This window comes from Molossus molossus, unplaced genomic scaffold (assembly GCF_014108415.1).
Source record: "Molossus molossus isolate mMolMol1 unplaced genomic scaffold, mMolMol1.p scaffold_m16_p_11, whole genome shotgun sequence".
Taxonomy (NCBI): domain Eukaryota; kingdom Metazoa; phylum Chordata; class Mammalia; order Chiroptera; family Molossidae; genus Molossus; species Molossus molossus.
This window is the reverse complement of record NW_023425346.1, coordinates 67,265,292-67,287,627: the sequence shown is the minus strand read 5'-3', so window position 1 is coordinate 67,287,627 and position 22,336 is coordinate 67,265,292. Positions and strand designations below refer to the sequence as shown.

At 39.3% G+C, this 22,336-nt stretch overlaps 1 protein-coding gene across 1 annotated transcript; it reads right to left on the bottom strand.

Annotated features, from left to right (window-relative positions):
- Window positions 1-12,297: 12,297 nt before the first annotated feature.
- On the bottom strand, window positions 12,298-13,103 carry LOC118625847 (AN1-type zinc finger protein 1-like). Its single transcript, XM_036255051.1, is given in 2 exon segments — window positions 12,298-12,923; window positions 12,926-13,103. Coding segments are annotated over 2 exon segments (804 nt in total).
- Window positions 13,104-22,336: the final 9,233 nt, after the last annotated feature.

Below are 22,336 nucleotides of genomic sequence, written 5' to 3'. Positions count from 1 at the left end.
GAATATGTATGCTTTGTATGGCATCATGAGCCAGAAGATAACTACAGCATTTTAAATTATTATGTTTGCATTTGTATTTGTGGTTTGTATAATAATGTTTGTATGTTGGCTTTTAATCTTTAAAAAATTAAAAAAATAACTGATTTCAGAGAACGGAAGGGAGAGGGAGAGAGAGTTAGAAACATCATGTGAGAAACATCTATCAGCTGTCTCCTGCATGCCCCTTACCCGGGATTGAGCCTGCAACCTGGGTGTGCGCCCTGACCAGGAATCGAACCGTGACCTGGTGCATGGGACAATGCTCAACCAACTGAGCCACACTGATCAGGGCTGTTTTTAATCTTTATGACAATTTCGAGAGTTAGCTATGACCTGGCCTGAACTCCCTGAGTCATGGGCCCTTCATTAATATATTAAAGATGATGATGATGCAGTTTATATCACAGAATTTTTAGGATACAACGAGATCAGGTATGTAATATAGATATAGTGCCTGCACACAGCCATCTCTCTGAAAATGTTAGTTTGTTTGGTGCTAAGTCCTATAGCATTTTTAGGGCTGAGAAACTCTGCCCATGGCATAGTTATGCTATTACAGCAGGCTGGAATGCTCATTCATTCTCTTTTCTGAAGTGCTTTCGTGTATAGCTCCCTAGGCTACTGGCTTATTTTCAGGTTGCTAGTTTGTAAAATTCCTCTACTAAGGACTCACTTATATTAAAAAAGTTAATAGAAGTTCCTGCAAGACACTGTTAAATAGAATACATCCATACAGATATATCTCTTCCATTTTTTTTTTTTTTATCCTCACCCGAGGACATTTTTCCATTTTTTTGTTCATGTAGAGTGGGAGGGAGAGAGAGGAACAGAGAGAGAGAGAGAAACATCGATGTGAAAGAAACACATCGAGTGGCTGCCACTCGCACGACCGACCAGAGCCGGGGACAAACTGCAACCGAGGTACATGCCCTTAGCGGGAACCAAACCTGGGTCTCTCAGGACCGCAGGCCGACGCTCTAACCGCTGAACCAAACTGGCCAGGGCTCTCTTCCATTTGATTAAATGTATCGTTGTGGCCATTGAACATAAAAAATAAAAAAACATGCTCTATTTTAGTATTGTTTTTAAGCTAATCATATTTGATTCATATTGTTTTAATGTTCAGGGATCTTGCAAGATTGAGAATTGTCAACTCACAGTTAGTGCAATGAAATCTTTATAATGCTTGCATGCCGTTTTCATTTCATCGGCCTCTCTGCTCTTTTCTCTATCCCCGTGACTTTCTGATGTGTCTCTTGGGCTTGGATTACAGATCTGAATATACAGTGTGCATTTGGTACCCCAGATCATTTTATGTGCCCAAGTCACTGATCTGCTGTGATATGTGACTAGTGTTTCCAGACCGATTTATAATCCTTGGTGAGGGAGAGATCTATGTTTAGGGTCATTGATTTTCACAATAGTGGAGAATTAGATGAAAGCTCAAAGCACATTATTTGTTAGATTTTTAAACCCTGAGAATTTCAAGGGAAACATAATCCATATGTATCTCTTCTGTTTACAACTTTCCTTATCAAAATGTTATGCTGTTAGGCTCAGAGGTGCTTAGGATGTCAGCTAAGCCTTTAAAGGCTCCTCATTTAATTGTGTAACAGGAAATCATGTTTTGGAAAGTAAAAGAGACTGCATCTCTTTTAAGTCCTCCATTTCTCAATAGTTAGTTGTTTTTATCATCCCCCCAAAAGGGATTTAAGACATAGATTCATTTTTATATTAGTAAAAATGAGCTAAAGTGCCCGGCCGGTGTGCTTCAGTGGTGGAGCGTCGACCCAGACACCAAGAGGTCGCCAGTTCGATTCCTGGTCATGGCACATGTCCAGTTAGTGGGCCAAATCCCCATTGGGGGCATGCAGGAGGCAGCCAGTCAATGTTCTCTCTCATTGGTCTCTCTTTCTCTCTCCCTTCCTCTCTCTCTAAAATCAATAAAGAAAAAAAAGATGAGCCAAGGCATTTATAGGCATATAAAAAGAAAAGGGAGAGAGACTCTCTCTTACCTCTATTTTGACTATGAAACTTAAGGGGAAAGGAGAAGCCTAGAAAAATAATTTTCTTTACTTTCTAAAATGAAGGACTTAGTTTTTTAATCTGTAGGGATACAGCTCTTACTAAAGTTGGAGGATCTTATTCAATAAGTGGAAACAGTGCTAGAAGGCCCTTAAAAAATTCATAATACAATCAACAAGAATTTGCATATTTTATCATTCAAAACTGATTTGGAATAATTTGAATGCCCACCCACCACCCCTTTGTGTTCTCTGATGTTAAATAAGAGATGAATTGTAGATGAATGATACCCTGCAGTCATTGGCATTGCTTCCAAAGGATTCTCTCATATTTATTGCATCTTTCTGCCAATACAAGCAGAAAAAATCAGAATTAGAATTCAAGAAAACAAGTGGTCAGCTTTGCTAGAATTCCAGGAAACTAGTGGTCAGCTTTCAAATGTCTCTGTAAATGTAGTCCACGCTTGATACTTTTCTCATGAATAAATAATTTTAAAAAATCTATCAAATGGTAGGGAAATATATGTAAATGAGTTAAATGGAACAATAATTATTTTATTTATATATTTTTAATTTTAATATGCTTTTTTATTAATTTTTTTAGAAAGAAAGGAAGGGAGAGAGAGAGAGAGAGAGAGAGAGAGAGAGAGAGAGAGAGAGACATTGATGTGAGAAACATTGATCAGCTGCCTCCTGCATGCTCCTACTGGGGCTGGAGCATGTGCCCTGACTGGGAATCAAACCAGGACCTCTCAATCCCTGGGGCGTTGCTAAATCCACTGAACCACACTGATTGGGCAAAATTTATTTATGTAAATTGAATTATAGTAAAAAAAGTAACAACATTTTCAAATATGAAGATAAAATTCTTTTTATTGAATTTATTGGGGTGACATTGGTTAATAAAATTATGTAGGTTACAGACATACAATTCTATAATACATCATCTGTCCACTGTATTGTGTGTTTGCCACCCCAAGTCAAGTCTCCTTCCATCACCATTTATTCCCTCTATACCCTCTTCTACCTCCTTCCACCCTCTGATAAAATTCTTAGTAGTGTTGATAACTATTATGAAATGACTCTTATAAAACCTTTTATTTTTGTTGTCTTATCCCCTGTAAGAGTTTCTGTGCTTGATTATATAAACAATTCACAAAAATGGGTGTTATGGGTAAATATTTTTACTTACTTTATTGTCCTACAAAATACATGCTCAAAAACTGCACCAGAGGAGATGGTGTGATTTCAACTGAGATCTTTTTTTTGAGTCTCTTGTCTTTGGCAAAATCTTAAAGATTTCACATAGTACAGAGTCCAATACAGAATTTATTTGTCTGAATTTCTTCTCTCATCCAGGCCTTCCAGTTATACGTGAGTTTTCATTTTGACTCTGTTATGTGTCATTGCGAATGAAGGCACCTCGCAGAGCCTGTTTCCAACATATACAAAGGGAGGATAAGAACTACATGCCTCACAGAGATTAAATACCATTTAAAGTGCAGACTGCCTGGATTGTGGAAAGGTCTCAACAAATGGTAGCTATTGTTATTTTCATTGTTACTACTGCTAATACTGATGACAACAAATTTCCCCAGTCAGAATGACTCCAATGGCTATGTTGGTTCTGTCATTGAATGCACATTGTTATCCGAGTCACACCGTTTCTTTGAGGTCAAAGTACCATTTCTGCTTTCCTTTCCAGAGATTTAAAATTTTTTATTTATTTTGTTAATTCTCACTGGAGGATATTTTTTTCTTTGATTTTTTTAGGAAGAGTGGAAGGGAGCGGGGGAGTAGGGGAAAAAGAGAGAGAGAGAGAGAGAGAGAGAGAGAGAGAGAGAGAGAGACATTGATGTGAGACACACTGATTTGTTTCCTCCTGCATGAGCCTTGACTGAGGCTGGGGGTGGAACCTGCAACCCAGAATATGCCCTTGTCCAGGAATCAAACCTACCTCCCTTCCATGTGCGTCCAGTGCCCTAACCACGAACACACTGGCCAGGGCTCCAGAGATTTTTAAAAAAAGTAATTGTTGATTGTTCTTATGTTTTAAGTGCTTGAAAAAACAAAAAAGCTTCTATGATAGAATTAAACTGAAGTTTGTCATTATAATGAATAGATTCAAATATCATTTCTATTTCTCTGGGTTGTAACAAAAAGAAATGAGCACTAGTGCCCCCTGTCAACATTGCATGAGTTCCAAGAAGTTAAGGCCTTTTCCTCTTCTTATAACCAAAGGACAATTCAAAAGGTTAAAGTGAGAGCTTTTCTTCTTATGAAAGTAAAGGAAATAAAAAATCAAATAAAAAATTGCTGCTGAGAGAGTGAATTGGAGAACTGTGACAAGTCCCTCTTGGGTCCCGATTGTTGGTGCAATGAGGACAGGTAAAGGTGAACGGAACAATGGGAAATCAGTCATGAGCCTGAAGCTCATCATCTGGCTTCTGAACAAAAAGGGGGGAGAACAACTATTTTAGAAAGAGAAGAAAGCTCAGGGAGCTGGTGTAGAAGTAATTCCTTTATCCAAGAACAAAATGTCAAAGAGAATTAATTGATGATTTATTGGAACCTGAATGGCATGTTATAAAGAGGTTCCCTTTCCTAGACAGTAGAAACAATGCTATGAAATACTACTTTAAAAAATATTTGATAATATATTTCAGCCTTTTGAACATAGTTTTAATTTTCTTCCTTTTCTTCACAATTAAAAACACAGGGGTCTCTCTAGGTCCACCGAGTATTTAACTGAAGCTAAAGATGTGTTGTTTTCAGTATGCCTAGAGTTTGCTCTTTTCCCCCTCAGTTCCATTAATATTAGTAGAGCTGTGTGTGTGTTTATATTTTTCCATTTTCTATACTCTGTGAGAGGAAATATAATAACATCTTTAAAAGATTGCACAATTATAAAGAAACAAAATGGTTGTTTGAAAAGCTGCCCTGCCATTAGCTAACTTGAAATGTTCACTTGAATATTTGTTAAAAATCTGGCTTCTGTGTATGGAAGGCTTTTTCAGAGGGGTCAGAGAATAATGCAGAGACCTGTAGTTTGAGTGGAAGCTGAAGAATCCCTGTAAGTAGATCCTGAATGTACTGGAAAACCCTTCTAGTGAATTTAAATTGTTTGCTAGATTTGGAAATGAGCATTGTTTAGCTGCCAATACAATGAGATCTTCTATTGTACTAATATTTAGATGACGTAATTGGGAAAGTCTGGGTAGAGATGAGATTTAAGTATTTACTAGAAAACTCTAGGAAAAGTCAATATGGAAAATATCAGATTTAAAAATGGTCTCTTGCTCAGAATGAGTGCTTATTTGTTTGGTGCCCAAGTTTATATCACCAGCTTTATGGACTATTTTTCTCTTCTTTTTTAATCCTCACTGGAGGATATTTGTCCATTTATCTTCAGATAGAGCGGGAGAGAGGGATGGAGAAAGAGAGAGAGAGAAACATTGATGTGAGACAGACACATTGATTGGTTGCCTCCCTCATGAGCCCAACCGGGGCCAGGGATGAAGCGCAACCAAGATATGTGCCCTTGGCAGGAATCGAAACTAGGACTCTTTGGTCCGAGGGCTGATGCTCTAACTGCTGAGCCGAACCATCCGGGACTATTTTTCTCTTCTTTATCTGTCAAAACAGAGGTCACACTTGAGCAAGAAAAAAGAAAAAGAGAAACCCACTCAATTCATAGCTACCTCATGCTATTCCAGACACAATCATTAGACATTTGATTGCCTTATTGGAGGAAAAGTAACTTAAGACTTTAGCTGATGAAGTTTGCCATTCAACTTAGCAAAAATACAGGGTGGGGTAAAAGTAGGTTATAGTTGTTTGTATGGAAAATAATACAATAATTAATAAATAATAATACAATAATAGACTGTTTCACATACTTGCAACTATAAACCTACTTTTGCCCCACCGTGTATTTAACCAATGCTAAAGAGGTACAACTCAGTGTAAACAGGGACCTAGGACTGTGGACTGAGCCTGGCATCTAGTTTTGATGCTACCTGTAACTCACTGTGCAAATTGGAGTATATCACATAATTTAATCAAGCCTCGGTTTCACCCTTTGCAAAGTCGGTTGAATGAGGTATCCTTTATAATCTATTTGAGTTCTAAAATTAAGTGATTCTGTTTTTCATGTTCAAAAGCATTAGAAAGTGATTGTCATAAATAAGTTACAAATAATTTTGTGTTCCAGAATTTCAGAAGCAATTGCTTCTAACTTCGAGCTGCACGGAAGACCCCATAGATACTAATTTTACACTTGGAGATGAAGGGAAGTGCTGTTGGGTCGGAGGGAGCTGCAAAGATATGAAGCAGAAAATGGCGAGGCCATTACAGAGAACAAATGGTTAAACTTTTAAAAGCCTTGTTCTTTTTCTTTTCAAGGGAGGCAGCCTTTATTTATTTATTTATTTATTTATTTATTTATTTATTTATTTTTATTTATTATCCTCACCTGAGGACATTTTCCATATTTTGTTCAGATAGAGTGGGAGGGAGAGAGAGGAAGAGAGAGAGAGAGAGAAACATTGATGTGAAAAGGACACATCGAGTGACTGCCACCCGCACGACCAACCAGGGCCGGGGACAAACTGCAACCTAGGTACACGCCCTTAGCAGGAACCGAACCTGGGTCTCTCTGGACCACAGGCCGATGCTCTAACTGCTGAGCCAAACCGGCCAGGGCAAGGGAGGCAGCCTTTAAAAAACAAGCAAAACAACAGTACCTTCCTAATAAAAAGCCTTAAGGAAAGGAAATCAAAGATTAAAGTACAAAGAGATTTTATTTCTAATATTCAAAAGAATATAAACTAATTGAAAAAAATTTGTACAACACAAAAATTATAAGTAAAAAAACAAAACTCATGCATAATTCCAACATGCAGAGATAACTACTTCCTTCTAATCTTTATTTTATGCATAAATATACATATATGTGTATTATTGTGCTCACATTGAACACATTATTTCATTACCTGTTTTAGAATTTAATACAAGATTGCTTTTTCCTGGCTCCCTTTTGAGAAATTTAATTCTCTGATCTGCTTTGTCAGGGGTCAGCTTTCTTCTTAATTGTATGCTAATAGGTCTCAGGAGGAAGTGAATGCTTAGGTTTGGTCATAATAGGAACCTTGATAAAGATATGATGGGTATTTTTTTTCTCAGAGAAGCTCTTCATTTGTTATTACATTCTAGGTTCCTGGAGGGCAAGGATGAGTCTTGGGTACCATCAGAGCATGGTACCGGACTTGACGTGATGTAAGTGCTCATGTTTGTTGAACTGTATTTTTTGTAAAATTTTTTATTTATTCATTTGTTTTTGTTACAGATGTTTCTCATTTTTCCCCCATTGACACCCACCTCCCCTCCCCCCACACCCCATCCCCAGCTCTGTTGTCTATGTTCATTGGTCATGCATATATGCATGTAAGTTCTGTGGTTTATCTCTTCTCCCACAAACACCCCCCTCCTCTGAGGCTTGTCAATCTGTACCCCACCTCCATGTCTCTGGGTTAATTTTGTTCAGCAGTTTGTTAAGTTCATTATATTCCACAAATAAGTGAGATCATGTGATATTTGTCTTTCTCTGCTTGGCTTGTTTCGCTTAGCATAATACTCTCCAGGTCCCTTCATGCCATCTCAAAGGATAAGAGACCTTTTTTTTCTTACAGCTGCATAGTACTCCATTGTGTATATGTACTGCAGCTTTTTAATCCACTCATTTACTGTTGGACACTTGGTTTGTTTCCAGATCTTAGCTATTGTAAATAGTGCTGTTATGAACATGTGGGCACATATATTCTTTTTGATTGGTGTTTCAGGCTTCTTAGGGTATATTCCTAGAAGTGGGATCACTGGGTCAAATGGCAGTTCAATTTTTAACTTTTTGAGGTAACACCATATTGTTTTCCATAGTGGCTGCACCAGTCTGCATTCCCACCAGCAGTGTACTAGAGTCCCCTTTTCTCCACACCCTCGCCAACACTTGCTGTTTGATGATTTGTTGATGGCAGCCATTCTGACAGGTGTGAGGTGATATCTCATAGTTGTTTAATTTGCATCTCTCTGATGATTAGTGATTTTGAGCATTTCTTCATATGTCTCTTAGCCATCTGTATGTCCTTTTTGGAGAGGTGTCTATTTAGTTCCTCTGCCCATTTTTTAATTGGGTTCTTTGCCTTCCTTTTGTTGAGTTGTATGAGCACTCTCTATATTTTGGAAATTAACCCCTTATCTGATGCATCATTGGTGATTATGGTCTCCCATATAGTGGGATCCCTTTCCATTTTGATGGTTATTTCTTTTGCTGTGTAGAAGCTTTTTAGTTTGATGTAGTCCCATGTGTTCATTTTTTTCTTTGTTTCTGTTGCCTTAGGTGTTGTATCAGTGAAAATTCTGCTGCGTATAATGTCTGAAATTTTTTGCCTACATTTTCTTCTAGAATTTTTATGGATTCATGAGCTACTTTTAAGTCTTTTATTCATTTTGAGTTTATTCTCATGTATGGTGTAAGTTGGTGTTCTAGCTTCATTTTTTTGCATGCAGCTGTCCAATTTTCCCAACACCATTTGTTGAAGAGACTGTCTTGACTCCACTGTATGCTCTTGCCACCTTTGTCAAATATTAATTGAGCATATTGTCTTGGGTCAATTTCTGGGTTCTCTATTGTGTCTCATTGAGCTATCTGCCTGTTCTTGTGCCAGTATCAGGCTGTTTTGATTACAGTGGTTTTGTGGTATAACCTGAAATCTGGTAATGTGATCCCTCCAACTTTGTTTTTCTTTTTCAAGATTGCTGTGGCTATTCGGGGTCTTTTTTGGTTCCATATAAACTTTTGGAATATTTATTCTAGTTCTGTGAAGTATGTCATTGGTATTTTAATGGGGATTGTATTGAATCTATAGATTGCTTTGGTAGTATGGACATTTTAATGATGTTAATTCTCCCAATCCATGAACAGGGTATGTGCTTCCACTTTTTTATATCTTCCTCTATTTCTTTTTTCAATGACCTGTAGTTTTCTGTGAATAGGTCCTTTATTTCTTTGGTTAAGTTTATTCCTAGGTATCTTAATTTTTTTGCCACAATGATAAATGGGATTTTTTGCTTAGTTTCTCTTTCTGTGAGCTCATCATTGGTGTATAAGAATGCCATCAATTTCTTGACGTTAATTTTGTATCCTACTACTTTGCCAAATTCATTTATTAAGTCTAGTAGACTTTTGATGGAGTCTTTGGGGTTTTCTATGTATAGTATCATGTCATCTGCAAATAATGACAGTTTCACTTCCTCCTTTCCAATTTGGATCCCCTTTATTTTTTCTTCCTGTTTAATTGCTGTGGCTAAGACTTTCAGTACTATGTTAAATAAGAGTGGTGAAAGTGGGCATCCCCGTCTTTTTCCCATTCTTAAGGAGAATGCTTTTAATTTTTGCCCATTGAGTATGATGTTGGCTGTAGGTTTTTCATATATGACCTTTATTATGTTGAGATATGATCCTTCTATTCCCACATTGCTGATCGCTTTTATCAAAAAATGGGTGCTGTATTTTGTTGAATGCTTTTTCAGCATCTATTGATATGATCATATGATTTTTATCTTTCCTTTTGTTTATGTGGTGCCACATTTATTGATTCGCGAATATTGTACCATACATGCATGCCTGGGATGAAACCCACTTGGTCATGATGAATAATTTTTTTGATGTATTGCTGGATTGGATTTGGTAGTATTTTGTTCAGGATTTTGGCATCTATGTTCATCAGGGATATTGGCCTGTAGTTTTTTTCTTTGTAGTGTCTTTATCAGGTTTTGGAATTGGGATTATGCTGGCCTCATAAAATGAGTTTGGACGTACTTTGTCTTGGATTTTTTTGAAATAGTTTGAGGAGAATGGGTGTTAGTTCTTTTTTGAATGTTCAGTAAAACTCCCCTGTGAAGCCATCTGGGCCTGGGCTTTTGTTTGCTGGGAGTTTCTTGATTACGTCTTCAATTTCCTTTGTTGTTATTGGTCTGTTCAAGTTTTCTATCTCTTCCTAGTTCAGTTTTGGGAGGCTGTCTGTTTCTAGAAATTTGTCTATTTCTCCTAGATTGTTCAATTTGTTTGCGTATAACTATTCATAGTATGTTTTGATGATCTTTCGCATTTCTGTGGTGTCAGTTGTTACTTCTCCTCTTTCATTTCTGATTTTGTTTATTTGGTTTCTCTCTTTTTGTTTCTTGGTGAGTCTGGCTAAAGGTCAATCAATCTTGTTTATCCTTTTAAAGAACCAGCTTTTTGTTTCATTGATCTTTTGAATTATGTTTTTAGTCTCTATGTCATTTATTTCTGCTCTGACCTTTACTATTTCCTTCCTCCTATTAGGTCTGGGTTTTTCTCTTTGTTTACTTTCTAGTTCTTTAAGTTATAGGGTTAAAAAGTCAATTAGGAATTTTTCTTGTTTCTTGAGGTAGGCCTGTAGTGCTATGAACTTCCCTCTTAGGACTGCTTTCATTGCGTCCCATAGATTTTGTGTTGTTGTGTGTTTGTATTCATTGGTTTCCAGGAAGTTTTTAATTTCTTTCTAGATCTCGTTAGTAGCCCATTTGTTGTTTAATAACATTCTATTGGGCCTCCAAGTGTTTGAATGTTTTTGTATGTTTTTATTGTAATTGAGTTCTAGTTTCATGTCTCTGTGATCTGAGAAGATGCTTGATATAATTTCAATTTTCTTGAATTTGTAGAGACTTGCTTTGTGTCCTAACATGTGGTCTATCTTTGAGAATGACCCATGTGTACTTGAGAAGAATGTATATTTTACAGCTTTGGGGTGAAATGTTCTGTAAATATCAATTAAGTCCAACTGATCTAGGTCATCATTTAAGGACTCTTTGTCTTTGTTAAGTTTTTGTCTGAAGGATCTATCCAGTGGTGTCAGTGGGGTGTTAAAGTCACCCACTATGATCGTATTGCTAATGATCTCTTCCTTGAAGTCCTCCAGAAGTTTTTTTTAGTATATTTTGGTGTTCCCATATTTGGTGTGTATATGTTCACCAGGGTTATATCCTCTTGTTGGATTGCTACTTTTAATATTATGTAGTGACCTTCTTTCTCTCTTATTATGGCCCTTGTTTTGAATTCTATCTTGTCAGATATGAGTATTGCTACACCAGCTTTTTTACATTTCCATTTGCTTGGAAACTTTTTTTCCATCCTTTCACTTTCATCCTGTGTGAGTCTTTTCTTGTGAGGTGGGTCTCTTGCAGACAGCATGTATATGGGTCGTGTTTTCTTTTCTTTTTTTTTTTTGTTATGAACATTCCAAGTTTATTCCTTTAATTAAACTAAAGCCACTGTGCATGTCCATGACAATTAAAACACAAAAGGGACAAAGACTACACAGAAGTCATCTCTGTTCCTTCCACGTAATAGTGCTTTGCTGAGGGCGGAACACGTGAGTCAGAAGCATTACTTTTCACGCGTTGGTAAAATAGAATTACTTTGGCATGTATTTTCCTTGGTACAAGACATAAAAGACTGCAATCAAGTTGAGCTACCCACCTTTCTTCTCATTTGTAATACATTCATACAAACTGGAAGAAAACCTTTATCAGGGATACGCCCCAAAGCAGGTGGAGGACAGCAGGAAAATCACGTCCCCTTCCCAGGCCTGAGATTCATCCAAAACCTTTGAAGAGAGAATGAGACCATCTCCGTTCCTCTGATTCATGGACACACATCAGTGCATACTCCATGTCACAGGCACACTGGAAGCTATACTTCCAGCACCATGGTGCTACGCTGGGCCATGTTACTTTACTGCGAGAGCTAAGCATGTATCCTCTGAGAGTCGTTCCTCTGCCATGAGCTCAGCCATGTCCCAGAAAGGACATCTAAAGTTCATTGTGGACTCCAGAGCAAAGGGACAAGGAGCAGAGTCCCGGCCAATCAACAGCTCAAGGCCAAACAAGCAACACCCCTTTGTTGTTGTTATGGCAGCACTCCAAATGAAAGCAAATCGAGTACAACCACCACCAATAACTGAGTGTCAGTTCACAGTTAACTGCAATGAAAAAATTTAAATTCCATGCATACAGAACTGATAATGGACATTATGACAATGAAAAAAATTTTAATACAACATTTAAAAATAAAACTATATATAGTATTTGTAGTAAAAGAAAATGACTTCATGTAGAACTTTCCTCATGGTTCCTGGATTGAATCCTTCAATGACTATTCCAAGTAAGAATGGACATTTTTAAAAAATTGTTCTTCCTCATTAAGATATTCCAAGATAACATTTCCACCATTATATAAAGGACAATCCTCTTTAGCAATCCAGGCTTCCAACGAATGATCCAAGGGTAATGCTTCTCCTGAAGTCATGTGATATAACCTTAATTTCTTGGCTGTGAATCTGTTGTTGTCATTTCTGAGACTGGCTAAAGAAGCTGCAAAGTCAGTGACCTTCCCAATGCTCCATTGGGAGCAGAAGAACATTGGTTTGCTCTTCTCTTTGCTCCCCTTGGGTAGGAAAACCTGCAGGTAAATTCTTTCTGTCTGCGGCAAGGACGGGTCCCCGTGGGCTTGCAGCTTCAACTTCATCAGGGCCACCTTGGCCGCCTTCGCACTACTCTGGGCACCTTTCCATCACTTTCTCGCCGTCTGCCCGGTCTTGGAACCAATGATGTCCTGAACAAGCTTCCGAGTGGCGGCCATTCGAGGCTGAGCGGTCTCCAGTTTTTCACACCCGCGCTCTGACTGATGAGGGTGTCTCAGGCAGGAGGTCCTCTGGCAGGCAGGGCGGATGACTCGCGTGGGCCCTCTCTCGGCGCAGTCCTCCAACGAGCGTGCATACAGGCATGTGTCTCTGACTGCAGCCTCTCCTTGACTACAGTCACCTCAGGACAGCCGTGCCACTCTCTGCGTCTGTGCTCAAGGCAAAATATTCCTGAACAACCATCACATACAAATGGAAGAAAATCTCGCTGCCGGCAGTGCTCCACCTGGCAGTGCTGCCCGAGGTCCAGCTCCGCCATGTCCCGGTCGTGTTTTCTTATCCAGTCAGCTACTCTATATCTTTTGATTGAAGCATTTAAGCCATTTACATTTAAGGTAATTATTAATAGATAGTTATTAGGTGCCATTTTTATTTTATGCTTGTGCTTCTCTCTCTCTCTCTCTCTCTCTCTCTCTCTCTCTCTCTCTCTCGTTTCTTCTTCTTCCAACAGTCCCTTCAGCATTTCTTGCAGTGCTGGTTTGGTGGTGGTAAATTCCTTTAGCTTTTTTTTTTTCAATCCGTGAAACTCTTTACTTTTCCTTCCATTTTGAATGATAGCCTTGCTGGATAGAGTAGTCTTGGATTAGACCCTTGCCTTCCATTACTTTGCACACTTCATGCCACTCCCTTCTGTCCTGCATTGTTTCTATTGAGAAATCAGCTGACAGTCTAATGGGAACTCCCTTGTAGGTAACTTTCTGTCTCTCTCTTGCTTCCTTTAAGATTCTTTCTTGGTCTTTAATGTTTGCCATTTTTATTATGATATGTCTAGTTGTGGGTCTTCTGGGGTTCATCTTGCTTGGAACTCTCTGTGTTTCCTGAACTTCTGTGATTTTTTCCTTCACCAGTTTAGGGAAGTTTTCTGTCATTATTTCTTCAAACAAGTTCTCTATTTCTTTCTCTGATTCTTCTCCTTCCAATATCCCTATAATGTGAATGTTGTTACGTTTTGTATTGTCCCACAGCTCCCTTAAACTTTCCTCCTGCTTTAAAAAATTTTTTTTCAGTTTGCTGCTCTATTTGGGTGTTTTTCTCTACCTTGTCTTCTAAGTCGCTGACTTGGTCTTCAGCTTCTTCTAATCTACTATTAAACCCTTCTAAGGTATTTTTCATAATAGCTATGTCATTCTTTATTTCCTCTTGATTTTTATGCATAGCTTCTACCTCTTTATGTATAGCTTCTACCTTTTTTTTTTTTTAAGGTGAAGTAGTTTCCAGTGAGCTCTTCATAATTCTTATTACATTGCTTGTAGTTCTCACCAAATTGTTTGAGCACCCTTATAATCATTGCTTTGAATTCTTTATCTGACAAGTTGCTGTCTTCCATTTCCTGTAGTTCTTTTTCTGGTGATTCCTCTTTTTCTTTCCTTTGGGTATTGTTTTTTGTGTCCCCATTTTAGTTGTCTGGTAGCTCTGTACCCACTGAGGGATGTTTGGATGTGTATGCAGCTCACTGTATATCGAATAAGGCTACTGTGCCTCCCAGACTGTTTAGTTGCGTGTCGCCTCTTGCCTGCTGTGGATCCTGGAGGAATGACTACTGCAGGCTGGTATTGGTGTGTCCCGGTAGGTGCTGCTGCTGGATCATGTGGGACCCTCTGGAGCTGTGTTCCCAGCTGGCATCTGGTGCCACCTGCAGCTGTATAGCTCAGGCCCTGTTGGAGCCACACTCCCTGCCTGTACTGTGGGCAGCTGGATCGCACAGTCCCTTTGGAGACCCGGCTCTATGCCTATCTTGTGGGCTGCTGGGTCACACAGGCCTGTCTGGTGCCTCAGCACTCCATAGGCCCCAGGGGTGAATGAATCGCACAGTCACTTTGGAGACCTGGCTCTACGCCTCTCTTGTGGGCTGCTGGGTCACACAGGCCTCTGTGGAGCCCCAGGTCCTGCTGCTGGTGGCTGGGGAGTGCTGCTGCCCAGTGGGGCTCAACTCCTGCTCAGCTTTTGCTGTAGTTTTTGGAGATGGGTCTCAGCTACTGGTCTGCACTTCTGTTGCCTGGGGATGGATGTCTGCTTCCCAGCCTCTGTTGCTGGGGGTATATCTCAACTCTGATAAGGCTGCTACCATGGGGGATGGTGCTGGGCTCCCGGCCATCTGCGGCTTCCGCAACCGGCACCTTGGCAGCTCCTCTACTGTGCACTGGTCTGTGTTGACACAGGGTGTCCACTGGTCTGATGGTGCCAGGTGCGCTGGTGGGCTCGGGTTGCTAGGTCCTAGCCACTCCCACTGCCTCCTCCCAAGGAAGACCCGGGATCTTCCAAAATGATGGGACCTCCTTGTGGGGCAGGGAGAAGTGCCCTGAAGGGCCGCTTATCGCGGTAGCTGGCTGCTCCATCCATAGCACAGGGACCTTCTGCTCCGCGTCTCTGCACTGCTCGGGTTTGGTTGTCCACCTTCACGTCCACTCACGTCCACTCTCTCACACACTCACCCTCCCTCCAGTCCATCTCGCCACCATCTTTTTCTGTCTGTTGAACTGTATTTTTAGCATGAGTGATTTTTTTTAGAGGAGGACCAAATGCAAAACATCTTCCTGCTGGGGGCTAGAGAAAGCTTTGTGCTTTTGGCAATTCCTGGTCAAAGGCACCATTTCCCTGCTTGCTGGTGTTTATACATATATCAGTAGAGGAATGGGTGGTCGTTGAAGATGGGCCATGGACAAAAATATGGCAAATTAATAGGAGCGTATTTATTAGTAAAAATATAAGTAATGAACAGATCAAAATCGTAATTCCATGCATATTATCGCATTGGAAGGTAAATTCAACTTAAACAGAAATATTAAGTAAATAACAGGATACAAGAGTTAGGAGGATATGGCAAAAGTTGTGAAGGTTGAATTGAATGGAAATGTTTGGAAACACAACCGCCAGATTTCCTGGAGTAGGCAAGGGTGTGAGCACTCCCCTGCTCTCCTTCCCACTTCCTTTCATGGAGGAGGAGTGCCTAGCACCTGCATGTCGATTATCCCAGATGGGAAGTCCTTTGATTCCAGGGTTATTTTATTCCCTGACTGAAGGGGTCTTATCCAGTCTCCTCTAAGGACTCACGCGGTTATTGTCACCATGTTTTCAAGCACTATTTGCTGTTCCCTTGTTTTTTTATTTTTATTTTTATTTGTTAATGATGATACTGCAATGCATTTACCTTTCCTTCAATAACTGCCAAGGCTTCTGTGAGAAAGCTGAGCTGTTCTAGTAGTTTAAAATATTTAGCAGCCTATTACAGAGCCATGGGTTCTAATTTGGGCTCTGCATTTAACCACCTATGAGACTGGAGATAGGCAGTTCTGCTACTGATAAAATAAATTAGTCTCTCTAGGGTTGCTTATAGCTCTAAAAAAGTCCTGTGCTCTGGGATTTCTGCTCCCTGTGTTTAACTGTATGGTAAATTAAAGTTGTCCTCCACTGTGCGCTGTGGTCAGCCATACCAAGCTACTTAAAGTTCCCAGAAGCCACCATGATCAGTGTGATTTCAGTTTGCCCCATTTCTCCCACTTGTGAATAGTAGATTGAAATCTCGTGAAGACAGCATCGGTTTCAGATGTGAGACAATAAACAAGCGTGCACGAGTACCCTGCCCGTTCTGTGCTACAAAGTCTCATTCTTAGACTCTGATGAAATACAGCAGGTTATAATCAACCCTAAAGATTATGATTCCCTAGGGGGAATCTCCCAGTGTGCACACTTTAGAGCTCCTGAATCCAAAATGCGAACATAAAACTTTTGGTGTTATTCAGTGTGATTTTTATGTGCAGAGAAGATTATTCAGAAGTTTAGTTTTGGCTTAAAAAAATTCACAGTACTAGTTCTTTGTTAGGCTTTTAAATTTAGCTTACACATGCTATCATTTGGTTTATAAGTTTAGAAAATGTTTATCTCATTTAAAGAACATTTGATTAATATTTGATCTAATTTAATTAAACATTAAAATATTATAAAGTGCCTTTTCATATATATATTAAAAAAATATATATATATTATTAATCCTCACCCAAGGACATTTTTGTATTTATCTTCAGATAGAGTGGCAAGGAGAGAGGGAAGAAGAGAGAGAGAGAGAGAAACATCAGTGTGAGAGAGACACATCAACTGGTTGCTACCGGGCGGGGACAAACTGCAACCGAGGTACCTGCCCTTAGAGGGAACTGAACCCAGGACTCTCTGGTCCTCCAGCTGACGCTCTAACCTCTGAGCCAAACTGGCCAGGGCACCTTTACATATTTAATATACTTGCTTTTCTTTATACACGCTCCTGCGACCTAATACAGCTTTCCAAACACTAATTCTAATAAGTTAAACTGAGAAATATAGTGAACCTAGCTGCTCAATGCTTTGTATAAACTGAGTAATATATAAACTTAAAATCATTAGTCTAAATTAATCATTCAATTATACATTTTATTTTATTTATTTATTTAGTTATTTAATCCTTACCCGAGGACATTTTTCCATTTCTTGATCAGGTAGAGTGGGAAGGAGAGAGAGGAACAGAGAGAGAGAGAGAAACATCGGTGTGAAAGGGACCCATTGTATTGCCATCCGCACAACCAACCAGGGCCAGGGACAAACTGCAACCGAGGTACATGCCCTTAGCGGGAACTGAACCTGGGTCTCTTGGGACCGCAGGCCGATGCTCTAACCGCTGAGCCTAACCGGCCAGGGCAGTTATACATTTTAAATTGGACTCACAAGGCTGTTATTCAAACAGGCTTGATTCTGTTAAATATTACAGGTACAGAAAATGCCAACTATGGAAAAAATATTAATATCATGGTTTTGATTTTCTTAAGCATTTCCAAAAAGTCAGATTGTCATCCTTCTAGTTAACTGATATTACTTATGTACCTGGTTCACTGTTTAGATTCCTGTTGGAGACTTTGATGAGACATCCCAAGCCACATGTATAGCTGCCAAATCAATGATTCAGTGATTCAAGCAGGATGATATATGGTGTATAACCCTAGATTTGAGTTTTATAGATTGCTTAATTCTTTGGTGTGTTCAGAGAAATCTACAAGTTCTAATCAGGATAATAAACTGATTGATTTTACATTTCTTTTTTCTTCTCATTCCCTTCTAACATACTGTTGAACTTAAAGAGATTCTAAGGTATAAAATATTTCTTCCAAATAAATTTAAAGACATTTAAATCTGATGAAAACTTAGAATCTTTATTTTTACTATTTTTAGCTCCTTACAAATATTAAAATACTATCTGATTGCGGTTGGATAGTTCTCCTGCTTTTATAGTCATAGAAATCTATGACTCCAAAGGCAAGCCCTGTCCTACATTTGTGGACCCTCCTTGACTTATTAAATGGTGATTAGTTCGCTTCTGCTCAGGGTCAGATTAATACTGGATATAGAGTTTGTTCTAATCACTTAAGAATCCAGAGATCTTCATTTCTCTGAGCATAGTACAAAATTCAGACTGGGCCTAGAATAAATTCTGGGAGTAAGACAAAAAGGTAATTGGTTGGGAGTCACTCCACTCCTGGCTAATAATGACCTCTCTCCTACTTTGAACTGAGGCTATGTAGAACACATTGTTTGGCTGAGTTATTGGTTCTCCACTAGGGCCATTAGGTGTTTACTTTAGAATGCACTAATTAGAAAAATGTAACGTGTCAAAATAACAGACGATTTTGAATATTTCCAGACTCTTCTTGATACTTAGTAAATGATGAATAAGATGATAAAGCTTTATTTTGCTCTAACAATAATTAGCTTTTTAAAAAAAAATTAAAAAAAATTCTCACCCAAGGATATTTTTTCATTAATTTTCAGATAGAGTGAGAGGGAGAGAGAGGGGGGAGAGGGACAGAGAAAAACATCAATGTGAGAGAAGACACATCGATTGGTTGCTTCCCGCGTCCCCAAACAGTGCCAGGGATTGAACTGCAATCGAAGTATGTGCCCTTGACTGAAATCAAACCCACGACTCTTTGACCCATGGGTTGATGCTCTAACCACTGAGCCAAACCAACCAGGGCAATTAGCTTTTATTTACTCCCTAAGATATTGCTTCTGGGTATTGATGAGGCTTAATTTAATTATTTTTAATGAGATTTTACTGCCGTAGTATCCTACATATATTTGGGAGGTGGTTGGTACGGGTTGGGTTTTAGTCTGAGGATGTGGAGGGAATCAGCTGACCTGAGCAGGTGATATCCAGCCTTAACCATATCAGCATCAAGGCCTACCCAGCCAGATGCTGTCACAATTTTTAGTCCAGCGGAACACAACTCTCTGTTCTAGATTGCTTTTTCTTCTTTCTTATAGTTTTGTATTCTTTATTTTCTGCTCTTATATTCTTTGATTTCTTTTAGATTCACGAGAAGTTATTTTCAGAAGTCAACTTGAAAAATTTGCCCTTTTGAATTTGGGACCAATTCTCACCCTATTCCATTTCTTCCGCTCCTCTTAACAGAAAACATTTCCTGTTTCACTCAGTCAGTTTTGATATCGCTGAATAACGATTCATAAGCACAGGAAAAATAGGATGTCTAAGTAAAGCCCCAACTGCAGCATATAAATTTACAACTTTTCTCTTAATGTGGAGAACATTTTGTTCTAATAAAAGGTAAGGCTTCATTTCATGGGCACTCTCTGGGTTATGCAGATTCTTGTATTCCGCTGTATTTGGTTGAAACTCATTATGTGCCTGAATCACTAAAGGGAGAATGGATGTTTTTATATTGCTCAGTGGATGTCAGTTGTAATCAAGTTCAAGTGGAAAACAAAGCTCAAAGTGAATGAACACAAGATGTCATCTATCAGTGGCATCTTCATTTTTAAGCTATTGTGCCATTCACAATAAAGGCAACAGACAGACTCTGTTGTAGGTTAACACTGAATCCCTCAGTTTAGTTCATTCAGATTATTGTGGATGTGTCGTTAACATAAGAGTGACCTGGAAGGGAGCCAGTTTCTTTGTTCTGTATCTAAAAACGAATCTACTGCTGAGAATACTGTGAAACCAATGTAGAAAGTCATCTATTATGGAAGGATACAGTCTAAAAGGCTGAAAATTCTAAATCCAGATATTGGACAGAAAAGGAATGAGCACTTGTTTGCAAAGCCCCCTTGATTAAAGAACTAGCTTTCTTTCTCTGGTCTCATTAAACAAATGCTCATCTGCTCATTTTTTGGTGGACACATTATTATCACTGACATTAATAAGAATCAAATGTTAAACTTTATGCCAGTTTTTTTCTAGGAATGACTTGTAGTTGTAAGAAAATTAACATGTTCAAGTAGGTCACGTGAAAAAGGAGGTGGTATTCACTAAAAAGTACTAAGGTATGGAATCTGAGAAGTGTAAGTAAGTAGAGTTGAGCTTCTAAACCCGAGGTCAAGAACTGAACATCCTTGCTCCGTCTTTCTTTCTCTGTGGGTGTTTTCACCTTTCTGACTCAGAGTCAGCTTTCTGAGCTTATTCACCTTGCACAGGGACCTCTATAGCCATCTGATCATCAACTTCTCATGCTCTTTTTTTTTCATCCTCACCCAAGGACAATTTTTTGCATTTATCTTCAGATAGGGTCAGAGGGAGAAAGGGAGGAAGAGAGAGAGAGAAACATCTATGTGAGAGACACATCGAGTGGTTGCCACCCACACGACCCCAACCCGGGTTGGGGACAAACTGCAACTGAGGTACGTGCCCTTAGCAGAAACTGAACTCAGGACTCTCTGGTCCATGGGCTGACGTGCTCTAACTGCTGAGTCAAACCGGTCAGGGCAGCTTCTCATGCTCTTTTAGCCCAAATGCCTACATCTGTTGGGCTCAGACTTTCAGTGCTTCAATTCCAAAGCTCTTACAGAGAAATCTGATTGATTATTAGTAATACATTGGTGGGACTTAGGGTCCCATTCCTGACTAATCAGACATGTTCAAGAATTGTGGAGTAAGGTCATGTAGACTTGGGTGTGGTAGGTTCTATCAAAGTAGCTATGGTTGGAGCAGGCAAAGATAAGCATATCAATATAGAGACACACATAGTCTCTATAGTGTGTCTAAATCAGTGGATGGCCTTAAGACTTTTTCCACCATGATTCACAGGAAGAATACATTTTCAAAAAATTCCATCCCGGCATTCATCTGTGTATTAATTCTTTTTTTTTTTTTTTATCCTCACCCGAGGATATTTTTCCATTTTTTTGTACAGATAGAGTGGGAGGGAGAGAGGGGAAGAGACAGAGAGAGAGAAACATCGACGTGAAGGGACACATCGAGCGGCTGCCACCGCACGACCAACCAGGGCCGGGGACAAACTGCAACCAAAGTACGTGCCCTTAGCGGGAACCGAACCCGGGTCTCTCCGGACTGCAGGCCGACGCTCTAACCGCTGAGCCAAACTGGCCAGGGCTGTGTATTAATTCTTGAAGCAATACTTCCTTTTATTATGTGATTACTCTGGTATCTCCTTTTTGATTTATTTCTATCCCAATTCTTTCCATTAAATAAAAGCATGCTGCCCTTGTCTTTCTAAATTGATTTCTTGCTCCACTAATGAGTTGCAACTTTAGTTTCAAAAGCAATGGTCTGTACTTTGCTTTATATTGTTTTCCTTTGTAGCAACTATAATTATAATAAGCTCCTCTGTTATATTTTGTAGTTTATATTTTGCAGGAGATATCACAGTGAAATTGCCTCCTTTGTTAAACTTTAATCCACATTACAGCAGAGACAGTGTCTGTCTTGTTTACTACTGCCTTCCCAATACCTAATGGAGTTCCTGGCACATAGTAGATGCTCAATTGAATAAATACTGATGAATGAGTAAGTGAAGACCCAAACAGATGGCACCCTTAATGGGCTCACCTGGTTCTTTGCAAGGAGAAGATTCAGATACATATAACACTGGCTGATCTGGCATAGCCCTGGAGATAGAGAAAGCAGATGGAAAGGCCCAGCAGGAGACTCAGTGGAGCAAGGAGGGCAGGCCAGAGAGAGAGGTTCCCACTTAGTCCTGACAGCTGCCTGAAATTCTTCCACCAGGGAAAATGTACTGCGATAGGGGGAGAATCACTGTCAGCCTGATCTCAGACCTCCTGGTTCTTCATCAATCATTTATTCCACCAAACTACAGTGTCTTCTTGGTTGGATTTTCCAAAATTTATTTCCAGTATTTTCATTATCTTGATAACTGATAATAAAGAAAGGTAGAGATAGAACCACATAACACCTTGATGTAAGACACCATGGCACCTGCTTTCCAATGAGATAGACATCTGGTTGAGAGATTAATAGCACACACAGCTCTATTCCCCCTCTTCTTGCTAGCCTCCTGGCAAATCACTGACTCCCATCACACCAAGATTCATCGAACTAACTTCTGAAACTTATGGCTCTTTTGGCTCTAGCAGTGGTTTTAAAAACTACTTCCTATAAATGGCTATTTTAAATGCTGTAACATAATTTTTTCCCCATTTGCCAAGATTTTGAATCTGTAGGACAATTTAACAATTACAGTAGTTTCATCTCTA